Below are 12,500 nucleotides of genomic sequence, written 5' to 3' on the forward strand. Positions count from 1 at the left end.
CAGCCTGCTGGCTAAAGCCATGAAGGGAAATGTTTTCTTTTTCAACCTTTATTTAACCTGCAGTGTCGACTAAGAACAACACCTTCACAATGACAAGAGGCAAAAGGGGTTTGCTGCAGAGGAAGTGAGCGAGGTGTTTCAGTCTCACAGAGCGACCGAGGTGTGAAAGGCCTTTTCCTCGCAGCCTTTGTCGAGACGCTGATTGTGTTTTCCATGTCAACTATGTGTTTCTGAGTGGCAGCGTGACCGCTTTTGTGGTCAGCCTCATTGAAAATAAAACACACACGTACACACACAAGATTAAAGGTTAAACCATATTTTGGAAAAATCGCTGCCAACTTCAGACCTCGTCCGACATGCATTCCACCAAAGCTGACATGTTTATTGATGATGATTACAGATCCTTTTTTTTTCTTAGAGAGTACTGGGTTGATGGTGTGCATCAGTTCTGCACGTTGTGCAATGTCACTGTTATTCAAACAGCAACACGATTTGTTGATGCATTTTTTTGTGCCTGTGGCCTTGGTGATAAAAATCTGCAACAACAAATACCGGGTCATAAATCAGAGAAACGACACACAGAGCCAGAGGAGGAACAGCCACAACCACAACAGGTGTTAAGAGGAAACCATTTGTCTTCCTGTGAGGGTGGTTTTGTTTTCTGTGTGTGTGTCATCGTGGTGTGTGTCTGTGTGTGTCATTATAAAAAAGTCTTGTTTGTGATCAAACTTTTTTTTTACCGCTTTTAATTGTTGCAAACAAGCTTCTGCAGATCAGGCATGTCTGCTCAGACTTCTAGCCTAAAACATGGGGTTAAAAATCTAATCATCATTCCAAAACGACTTTTATGATCTTTAACTGATGCAAAAATGCACAATGGCTTTATCAAGTTATAACTTCACACATTTGTTGACAGGGAGCTGCAGAGGAGCACAGTAATCTAGGAAAGGGGGATATTTAGCATCACAGGCGGCACATTGACGTCAAGACAGACTGATTTGTACATCCTGCAGTGGAACAGACTTGTGTGAAAAAAAGAGTTAAGAAAACAATTGCGCCAGTGAGTTTGAATGGATGTCAGCCAAGCGCCTCAGACACCTGGGCTCGGACCAAACAGCTTCCCCCCTGTTGGAGGGAAAAGACCCACCGCTATGAAGGGCAAAGGCATCTGTGACTGAACACAAAGATATTCTGATACGGCTGAATGCTGCAGCTTGAGGTTTTATTAAAATGCCTCAACAATCGTCCCCCCCTCTACTCTTCGAGGGAGATGGATGTTACGACACTGTGAGGTCTGCAGGGAGGGCGGGCGGCCGGGTTGGCACTGCCTGTCAGCTGGACGTCACCTCTACGTGCTCTGCATCTAAACACCAGCTTCCAGTTCTGCTCTAACTGGGTTCATGCGGGGAAATCCTGACTTTTTTTGTCAACAACTTGTCAACATCTGCTAAGTGCTCATTGCTGTGGTGTTTTTGCACTTCACCTCCTGGAGGTCAGCTGTCAATCACACAGCACAGGGAGGTCTGTGGCACACTCTGTTAATGGAGTTTGAGTTTCTGGAAGTTGTGCACTCAGTGACTGTCATTACTCGTTTTAATGACTCAGTTTGTTTCCTGTTTACGCCGAACAAACTGCATTGAAGAAAACACATCAATGCTGTCCATCTGAGGGTTTTTCCACAGAAAGAAGACCTAACACATTTTTGGTCTTGGTTTCACCATCGGCAAAACAGAGCAGCAAAAACATGTCTTACCCCTGCAAAGGAGGTTGTTTTTTTTTGTTGTTCGGTCTGTTTGTTTATCGGTAGGATTACGGAAAACCAACTGGCCCAATTTTCATGAAACTTGGCAGAAGCTTGTAACATGGGCAAAGGAAGAATCACTGGGTGGATAAACAAATTGTGCTGTATTTATGAGAGGTTGAAATAACGTGAAAAATGAGTTCCTGATCATATTTCATGTCTCACCTGACCCGTTTCCTTTACACATTGTTGGCACTCAAATACTGGAAACAGCTATAAAGGTGTGGTTGAAATGCTCGAAGCAATAAAATACTATTTATCTTCATTGTTTCCACAACTTAAAGCTGATGAACACAGCAAAAGACGGAAGAACGACAAAAGTCAGCCCCAATATAATTTTCAGTAAACAGGGAAGCTGCAATAGTGGTTGATCTAACATTTAAAATGTGACTCCAAATAATCTGATGATGTAATTGCAATTACACTGTTAGAGTAGCTGTTCTTTTACAACAATCTGTAGAGCTGCGTTTATCTCATCCCAGTTTGTTGTCATTATTATAGAAGCTCTTTTGTCTCCATTGCTCTGGCACAGGGAAATTCTTCTCCCCAGGATGTTGTTTGCATCGATAAACAAAAACCTTTCTTTGAAATCAGCATTTGCTATTTGATTCTTTTTTTAACCATACAAAATAATTAATTCCTACTTCCTGTAATATCAAGCCTCACACTTTTAATCAACCCCATCCAACCAAGTGAGTGGACTAACAAGGCAGCGAGTTGGAAAGTCTAAAAGGCGTCCTACTGAGTTTAATTCGTTTGGAGCCATAACAATCTCTACAGCGGGAGCATTACCAAAGCTCTCTGCAGGATCAGACCTTTTCTGTTTATTTACTGGATTCAGCTAAAGCTCTCCTATACACTAAATCTTTATGTAGCCAAAGACCGTAAAATGTAAGAGTCATAACGACAGTAGACTGATGTAATGTTTTCTTTATGATTAAATGAATCGTTACTAGCTTTGAAATTGAAAACATTCTCAGCCCCTATAGCAAGAATCATCAAATTTGAATTAAATATCTTCATATTGACATGTTAAAAAGCGCTGTATAGAAACGTGAGAGGACTTCAGCTTTTCAACAAGGCTACAAACAAGGCCTGGAACTGACTCAGTGCATGTGACAGGGTGCAATAAATTCTCCAGGTCTTTTCCTGTCAGGGCTTGATCCTAAATTGGAAAAAAAGAAGAAGAGAGAAGTCGAGTAGCATCACACCTTCCTTCAGGAGCAAGTTAAGCCCTTCGTCTTCTTCTTCTGCGAGGCAACACTTCGATTACAGTATCAAATGTTGCTTCTGTTTCGGAAAGTGATGGCAGAGGTGAGGGGGGAGAGCCGGCAGCGATTTTCTGGGCTGAGTGTGAGTTAAAGGTGTTGTTGTGTGTGTTGGGAAAACCAGATGTCACTCCGGGCAGGTAGGAAGACAGGTGATTTTAACAAGCTTCTAGCTCCGAGCTGACAACAACTACGTCCTTCTCCCACTCCTCTCGACCCTGCCTCCCTCTCCTCTCAAACAGGTCTGAAATCCCAGGAATGTAATTAAAGTCAAAGCTTCAGGTAGTCAGACTGCCAAGACTGAGGACTCAAATTGTGGCAGAAATGGCCTTAATGGTTGCAGAAATGATCTTATAGATCATGGTCACCAGTTTGATCCCTAGATCAACAGTATAAATAAAAGCAGATAAGTGGCTGAGTTTCTGTTTGAGTTTTTGCTTAAATTAGTTTTAATAGTGTTCAAAATGTGCCTGTTTGGAACCAGCCAATTCTTTGGCCTCCTGCTGCTCCAAACAGCTTCACACTCGACTCTACATTTCTTGTGTTCTTTGCAAAACACCTGCCATGACAAAGCTTCGCCCCATTTGCAACCAGACTTTTTCCAGAAACAAAAGCAATTATTTAGAAAAGTTACATTGCTGATGCTTGAAATGTTGGAGTTTGCTTGCTTGTGAACAGCAGGTGGTTTAACACCAGGGTCAGGCACATTACCGTTGCCATTAATAAAGTGTTTCTGTGTGTGTCGGTTGGTTCTACAGAGAGGGAAGAATGTACAAATATTGTCTTTGTCAGGTACAAAGTGACACATGCAATAATTTAATCTGTCTTTGATTTTGTGGACTATTTGTGGTCAATTTGTAAGTTTACAAATGGGCAAAGTCAATTGTCAAGTGTAGACGTGTTTTTGTAAATTTATCAAGTAAGTGTTTGATTTAATAAAACTCAGAAATTGTTTCTCTGTTTTTTTTTTATTCAACCGCCACCAAAACAACAAAAACAAAACAAGAGGGATATGAACCAAACTGTGGCTCCTGAACCGTTCATTTGGAGCATGGTTACACCCCTTATTGATATTATTTGAAGGCTGTCTAGCCAAACATGCTAAAATATTCAATCTGCCTTCTTCACTATAGTTTCGCCTGCAACTTGTCAACAATGTCATGTGACTAGTTGCATGCAAGGGCATTGAGGTTGGTTTGAGCTTTACACAGAAAAACTTTCATATAAAATCTATTTAAAAAAGTACATTTTCTATGTGAACAGAGCTGCTGAATCCAAACCAAGCCAGTTAGTTTGAAGATACTGAGGCTGCACCAGAGAAGTCTCCGAGCAAATCCCCGTTAAAGCTCCATGATGACACCGACTGCAGTTGACAGAAGATTTGTCACACAACTGCAAAGCCTCCGTATGACCAGTCGACAGATGGGAGAGAGATGAGAACGCAACGCAAGCAAGTGAGAACAAGCGAGGGAGAGACGCAGCGAGTCAGTGACAGTGTGTGTGATATGAAAACTGAAACTGGACTCTTCTTAGTGGCTTCCAGTTTCAATAAGCATCTCCCTGTTGATTTACGAGCCCCCCCCCCCTTCATCTGGCTCGCTCGCTGGCAGCGCCTGGCTTGACGCACGCTGACCGATACTCGTCGGCTGCGGCTCACCCAGCTGCCTACTGCATTAGCAGTTAGCATGCCAAGTCAAATATAATGGCTCAGTGCTCTGTCACAGAGATGGAGAGGTCCAGCCACTCTCAGTGTCCATACCGAGGCAATACCACTCGTTATATAAGACTCTCACTGAGCCAGAGGATGTGTGGTACAGGAGCTGGTCATGATACTGACTACAGTTATACACACATGTAGGACTGTATAATACTGCATGATATATTATATCTACTCTATCTTTTTAAGTAACAGATGAGTTTGGTATTATATTTAGCATGAAATCATTTAATCTAGATTTTACTTGCTCAAGCAGGCTGCCCTCATGAATGCAATTTTTAGACAGAGTTTATGGAATTTATTGATGTAATGTTTTAGGTCGCCAGAGGTGTTGGACGGGTCAATCTCCGCCTGTTCAACCAGATCTTTATTCTGAACATTAGGAATGTGGTTTAGTTCATTCTAACCCTAACCTACAGGAAGTGGTTTTTGTGCCTAAACCAAACTGTTTTACGGCAGTAATATCGTGTTTAAAACAGCAATCATGATGCAATGCACAACAGCAGGAGTCATGTGTCAACGATGTTTTGTGGTCATGTGTCAGCAACATGTTGAAAACAGTGCTCGTCTCATGTCACATTTTGTAGGATATCATATGAAACAGCAAAAGTTTTCCTAGAAATAATAAAATCTCCCCGTTTATGACATCTTCATCTCCATATGTGTTAATTTCATACTGTAAATATAACCTCAACTGCCATGGGATTGTTACGGTTTTGAATAAATTTATTATATTTTGGATATTGTTGTTTTGTTGTGAGAAGTAATTCATTTGCAGTATAAGATAGATACATAGACTGTATATAAATAATGGACGTAGTGACTGTGACGTCACCCATTGGTTTGTGGACTGGTCATTGGAAGCATCGTTACACTCATCGCCATCTTGCATAGCCATCTTGTTTCTACTACACGCCTCTCTACATCTCAACCTGACTGAGAGAAGTTGCTACTAATTCATGTTAGCATTAACTGGGATGTTAGTTTTGGCTAGCACAAAACAAAAACGAAAAGTACGTTACGTAACTTTATTGACACGTTGCCGTGGATATGCATTGTTCTGCTTCTCTCCTGATGACGGCTCGCCTTGTTAGTGACCTGTCAATCAAAGGTAGCCACGCCCCAAATCATACGATTTATCAATCATATGGCCATTATTTACAAAAATAACATCAAATTGTCTTGAAGAAGATTTTTTACTGGCGGTTGAGACCATAGTGTTGTCCTCAAAACATTTTCTGAGGTGATAAAATCAAGTGAGAAGTTTTCTCATTTTGTTTAGAAATGAATGGACCGAAATACTTCTGCAACCTTTGTCAGCACCTCCTGTTGGAATTTTCGTGACAATGCAGCTTAAGGCACTTCCTGGTTTGCCTCACTGCTCAGATCTGGAGGTTGCCGTCTGGATACATATAGCAGATTTCTATATATACACATGTGAACACAGTAGTCGGCCTACTGTTTTCAGTTTAATTTTTCAGATACAAGATACTTTTATGGTCACCGTGCGACTACAATTAAATGCTGTTTAATGCAATATTGTAGATGCATAATTAAGGATAGAAGATAAAAAGGAGTAAAACGTATAGTAAAGTAAGTTTCTCTTTCTAAATTAACAAATGGGTGAAATTACACAGTCCAAAACTGGATTTTAAAAACCCTATTTGCAGTAAAACTATTACTGTTTAGTTAGAGAGTGAAAAGATAGCAGACAGATGAGGCTGCTGATTATCAGTTCCCCTGTTACCAGAAACATTGTCTGAGTGGTCAACATTTACTGTATTTAGTGCGATCTCATTTACCGCAAACCGTGTTGACGATGTCTTCCTGCAGCAGGAAACACAAACACTTTTAGATTTGTGAGGTGGAAAAGTGATCTGCTCCTTTTAAAAACATCTGCTCCTTTTTTTTCCCAGTAAAAACAGTTTTTAAAAGAAAATGATGAGATGAATATCTATAAGATGTGACCAATCAGCAGTCCGTGTGTTTGGACATTTACTTGTTTATTTACTTGGTGATTTGCTGCATTTGTCCCTTGGTGCTCCTTTCTGGTAAACACAGCATTATCTTTAGTCCTGTTGCTCTGTTATCTGTATCCTGTTTTCTCTCAAACTTCCCCTCAGTGATCACGGCAGTTTAAAGTTTCATCTCATCTGATCTGATCTATAGCGTTGGTATGTAAAATATAATCCGTACGCAGGTGAGACACGGTTTATTTTCCACCTATGAACTCTTATCAGCTCCACTGTGGCATTTCTTTGAATTTTTGTGGGGTTTTCAAGAACTCAATGGCAAGTGACTGCAGACCTCCATTCCACAGATGAGACGGAACACCAGAAACCCCGATGTCAAACACAAAACCTGATAGCGGGGGATTGGTTTCTCACTGCATACCTCCTCCAGGTGTACGCCTGCTTTAGGCTGCTTTTTTGGGTGGGGGCTGCCGAGTCAGGAATCAGGGAGCGAGCGTGTACTTTCAGGATATGAGGAGGCCCTACAGATAACCTGAACGTGCCCTCCAGAGGATCAGAATGTCAAGAGAAAAGACGGGAACACCTCAACACCTCACTGTCCTGATCAGACTTGATCTTGATAAACTGTTTTCTTGGCTTGTTGAGAGAAATGTTGGAGTGTGTGAGTATCAAAGCACAGGAAAAAATCTGAAGTGATTCTGTATAACATTAAATATTTGTGATTAAATGAGAAATAATCGATGAAAGGAAAGCTATAAAATAATAAATAAAGTTGAATACCTTTTCCCCTGACCTTTGCTTCATACTATTGAAAAGATATGGACTATTAGCAAATACAAAGTCTTTGATGCAAAAATAAGCAATACGGTTGGTGGATATTGTGTGCATATACAACCTGATTCCAATTAATGTTGGATAACATGAAAAAATAATTCAAACAGAATTCAATGATTTGAAAATTGTTTGCAACATGCATTCAATAAAATACAGTACAAAGACAAGATAACTAATGCTCAAACTGAAACTGAACGGAAACGGAAACTTTTGTTTTTTTAAATATAGTCACTCATATTGAATTTTATGCATTCTATTTTATTGCCGTTTTACATAAAGTCCCAACTTTTTTGCAACTGGGGTTGTAGGAGGACTACAACCATGTTTATTTATTCTTTCATATTGTTGAACTGTGGTTACTCCAGATCGCCAAGAGATGATCTAATGACATGGGGGGTGGCGGGGAAAAAAAACGCAATTTCTCTTCTATTCAAACAATATCCCAGCATCATTTTCCATCTTCCGTTATTAACTTTATTATCACAATCTAAATCATCACATTCTTTATGTTAGAGACCCAATTGCCTATAATAAGAGGCGGGTTAAGACTAACATTGCCTAACACACTTAACACTTAACACACAAGTCATCAGAGGTTCTTCTGTACACAGCAGCGCTCACAAACATGTCACACTGAAAGCATGACTGGGACAACAAAGAAATGTGTGTTTTCAAAGCCTGCCAAAGCACAGTAGTGTCTGAATCATTTTAAACAGTTGTTTTCTGAGCCTGCCAGAAGATCAGCATAACATTTATATCATGTCCCTGACCCTTTGAGTCTAAATATTCCACTTGGATTTACATTCAAGGGGGAAAAATATGGTGTATGAGCTATGATTCCCGTTGAAGGTCAAAGACAAACATGATTTCTCTGACAAAGGACAAGAAAGATATAGAGAGAACCAGGTCCCAGACAGAAACTCCCAAAACTTTTATATCCTGCAGTAAATAATACACACCGGATAAACCCTACGAACTCTAAGTTTATAAGTGCGATTTGTTTCTCCTAAAAGTTTATTAGTTATTTGTGTGATAAAGGACGGTAGCAGTTTCTCTCCTCAAGACAATGTGGATCACGCGGCAGACGAATCCAGAGAGACAAATCAGTCACACAAAGGAGTGTTTGTACTATTACTCCCAGTCTTTGAGATCACGAGGGCGCTCTGTGACACAGTACAGGCACATCACACACATCATGGAAAAGCACGCTAACATCGCAATGCAATTTCTTATTTGGGGGTCAGCAGAAGGTGAAGGCTTGTGAATGCAGGGGTGCAGGTTTCAATCCACCAGCCGAGCACCATTTGCACTGAGTTCTTAAACTTGATGTTTAGGTAAAATATGCAAACTATTTTTCAGCTTGATCTGACAAGAAACACGTTTGAAAACAAATCTGGTGAGGGAAAACTAGATGGTTTTGATTATTTCAATAATCAGATTGCATCTTCAAACTTTTAAAAAACCTAGCAAATATCCTTTTATTTGAAAAGTAGGTTAGCTTTTAAATTGAGCTAGCCTTTGAGCAGACCAATGCAAAGAAAAAGTGACCCTCCTTTATTGTTTTGTAGTGGCCTGAATTTTCAAGAATTATTTTGATTTTCCCAGTGCAAAAGATTTGGATGGAACTTTCGTTGCACAAAGGAAACGTAACTCACCTCTGCTCCAGAATATTTATTCGTCCGAGTCACCAGATCATCAACCGACACGTTTTGGGCCACGGGCATGTTGCGGAACTGCAGAGAAAATATTTCCTGTCTGGTTGGAGCATCTGGAAGCGGCACGTAGACGATTCGGTCAAGGCGACCTGGACGCATCAGGGCCTGTGGGACGGAAAAAAAAGTAAGTCTCTGGTTCACCATCATATTTCACAAACTGTTACACACGAGTCTATGAAGTTATGCTTCCACATCAAAACTGAGCATCAGTGAAATCATCTTTGGCTCGCTGAGGGAAACACATGTTAAATTCAATTGATATACTTTTTTATTCCAGCACATATTTTGTACATGATCACTTAGAGGTCCCCAAAATACTGTCAGGGCTCTGACTCTTGTTATGGTGCAGCTCTAGGAACTGAAGCTTCCTCTCCTCCTGCATTGATCAAATGCCTCTTTAGACAGGACCACGAACCAAATGTCTAAAATGCAAACTGTGAAATGTAAGTTTTCCACTTCTAGCAGTCAGCGTGGAGACAATGTTGACGTTATCTGATAAACCCTCCACTTCCTACAGATCACATCTCCGTGACCCCAAAACAGTCCTTGAGTACCCGAAGCCGCCGCTGTCTCGCTTGTCAGACGTCATTAAGTGGCAGGCGCCTCTCAAACAGACGGGCAGACGGACAGACAAATGTGCTGTGTCTCCATACGGTCTCCTCAGCCAGGCTGCGACAGGCTGCGGTCTGGTGTGGTATTGTTTGGTTTGGGTTGTGTATCCATTGGACCGGCCAGCTAGCCAAAGAACAGCAGGATTTGAAACTAGCAAAATGCACTTGACTCGCCGTGAATTAGCATTTAATTTCAGCGCCGGGATGAAGAATCAACAGAAAAACAAACATCAACTGGAACTGACAGTTTCATTGTTGTCCTTCTCCCGAGACTCAGTGAGGCCTGGTTGTAAAGACAGTGGAGCCCCTGGCTTTGGGCCAGACAGGCCACAGCGGGGCTAAACCCCGGCCAGTGGAGACGGGGCAGGAGACACACGCAGACGCAAGCCATGCAGGAGGTCACGTCAGGAGTGATCAGTGAAGGTTGGAGGGACCGGATCAGCAGCCTTTGAACTCTTATTTACATAGATATCACACTGCTATTCCTGCTTGTCAGCATTCACCACGTATCTACCAGGACCGACTGCCCCCTCGTTTCTTTTTCTATATGGTCGGTGAACATTTATAGTATGTCTATGCAGAAAGCAAAACAATCTGCAATGCTTAAACATTTAGTAGTACTGGATTAATCATTTAAGTTGTGTATCAAGCTAACAGACTAGGGTTGCAAAGGGGATGGACAATTTACAGTAAATTTCCAGAAACTTTCCATGGGAAGTTAAGCTGGGAAATTTTGCAAATATTCAAAATTTAAAAAATATCAACAGATGTATTTGAAAGTAGAACTTTATGACGTTTAAATTCTTTCATTGAACAACAAAAACATGAATGTTGAGTTAAATATTACTCGTCTGCCCCAACCCCACCCATTTAAAAATGAAGTAATTCCCTGTTTATTCCCATAATTTCCTGTTAATTCCCATGGAAAGTTTCCAACTTTGAAAAATCCCAGAATTTTGCAACCCTTCTACAAACAAGAAGTGCCTGAAGGTCCTAGATAAAATGGGCATTTGGACATCCACAATGGACCTTGAGGTGTGATTGTTTTGTCACCTGCTGCCTCCATGGTCGAAAATTAACCTCAACGAGAATAACAATAAGTTGCAGCCCTATCCTTAAGGTACTGTGACAGAAACCACCAACTGGTCTTTACGATGTAGCATTTGAAGTCCATCTGCTTGCAAAGTGTGCCGGAAGCAATTTTTAAGAGTTTTGCTTTATGGTTTTCTTTATTTCCCCTCTGGATAACCAATTCCCGTTTACTGGGGCGATGGACAGTTTTCCTGCCTTTTATCTGTTGCTTTTTTTTGTGTTCCTGTGTATGTGTGTGGAACATGAGAGGATGGAAACTGGAGACAAACATTAGTAGCTACCCTTAGGTAACCACAACAGAGACATGGCTGACAAAGGAGCAATGGATCATGAGAGGAAATGTTCATGTTTTTTAGGTCTCTGGATTCTTCCACTCGTTTGAGGAGAGGGTTTGGCTGCGGGTGACGAACCGGCGGCGTAAAAAGGACGGAGAGGTATAACGTCACTGAGATTCAAAGCGGACAAAGGACGGCTGTTGGGTAGACCTGCTGGGAGATGGATGGAGAGCAGGTTTGAGGGCTGCAGCATTAAATTGAAATCAGAAGGGGCTTGAGACTTGATAAGATGCGTCTGGCAAAAACAACTATAAAACAACACATGTGAGAGTTAGTTTGATGTCAAGGTTCTTACTGGGTATTGTGTGTGTGTGTGTGTGTGTGTGTGTGTGTGCAGGAGGTGAGACGGGTGCAGTGGGGATTGAAGTCTGCAGTTGTTTGTCACAGCAGGTCGAGCCAGTCGCGGCAGTGCGTATTGCACTATGCAGAGGACGTGCCAGGGACACTTCCTGAGTTGCTCTCCCTGGAAGAATCCGGCGGCTGCATGCCAACACAAACCTGCTGACCCCTGGCTCAATTACTCACACAGACAAACACTCCCTAGCACACCGACAAACAAATGCATTTAGCATGCACATAAATGCACAATGCCAGTAAGTGCTCTTCGGCTCGGCCTTTTTAAGATTGGATCCATTTTTCTACTGCAAAGACGCCGCCTGCTACTTTATCACTCTTTAATTCTCACTACACACATAATGGAGAAGTGCCCGTGGCTTCCAGGCGCTCAGGCTCCAAGGGTTCCAAGGCGCTCCCAAAAAGCAGAGCCTACCCTCAGCTTTGAGACTGCTAAACTCATCTGACTGCCCTGGAGGGAAAGAAAGGTTTTTTTTTTCTTTCCTCTCAGCAAGAGCAGGGGGCCCATCCATCACTTAACAAGATACACTTCCTGTTCTCAAGGATCCGGGGGAGGGGGTAGGAGGGGAGTAGAGCGAAGAGGAGGAGGAGGAGGTGAGGGGGGACCCCGAGAGACAAATACTTGGCTTGGCATGTCGGGCAAGCGTTGACGGGCTCTTTTCGTAACGGCATCATTCCACCTGAAGTCTTGGCTCGGCTGGCAGAGGGCAAGAGAAGAAGGAGGGGAGGGAAGGAGAAATGAGAGGAGAGCACAAAAACAGCCAGACCAGGAGACCCAGACAACCCACTTGAAAGGACTA

General features: G+C 41.9%; 1 protein-coding gene across 1 annotated transcript in view; it reads right to left on the minus strand.

Annotated features, from left to right (window-relative positions):
• The window catches only part of afg2a (AFG2 AAA ATPase homolog A), a 123,553-nt gene that overhangs the window by 13,126 nt on the left and 97,927 nt on the right, over positions 1-12,500 (minus strand). Inside the window, exon 16 of the mRNA XM_059347011.1 lies at positions 9,249-9,413. Coding sequence (XP_059202994.1) covers positions 9,249-9,413 — 165 coding nt within the window. The remainder of the gene's footprint in view (positions 1-9,248; positions 9,414-12,500) is intronic.

Source organism: Centropristis striata, chromosome 12, assembly GCF_030273125.1.
Source record: "Centropristis striata isolate RG_2023a ecotype Rhode Island chromosome 12, C.striata_1.0, whole genome shotgun sequence".
NCBI classification, from domain to species: Eukaryota; Metazoa; Chordata; class Actinopteri; order Perciformes; family Serranidae; genus Centropristis; species Centropristis striata.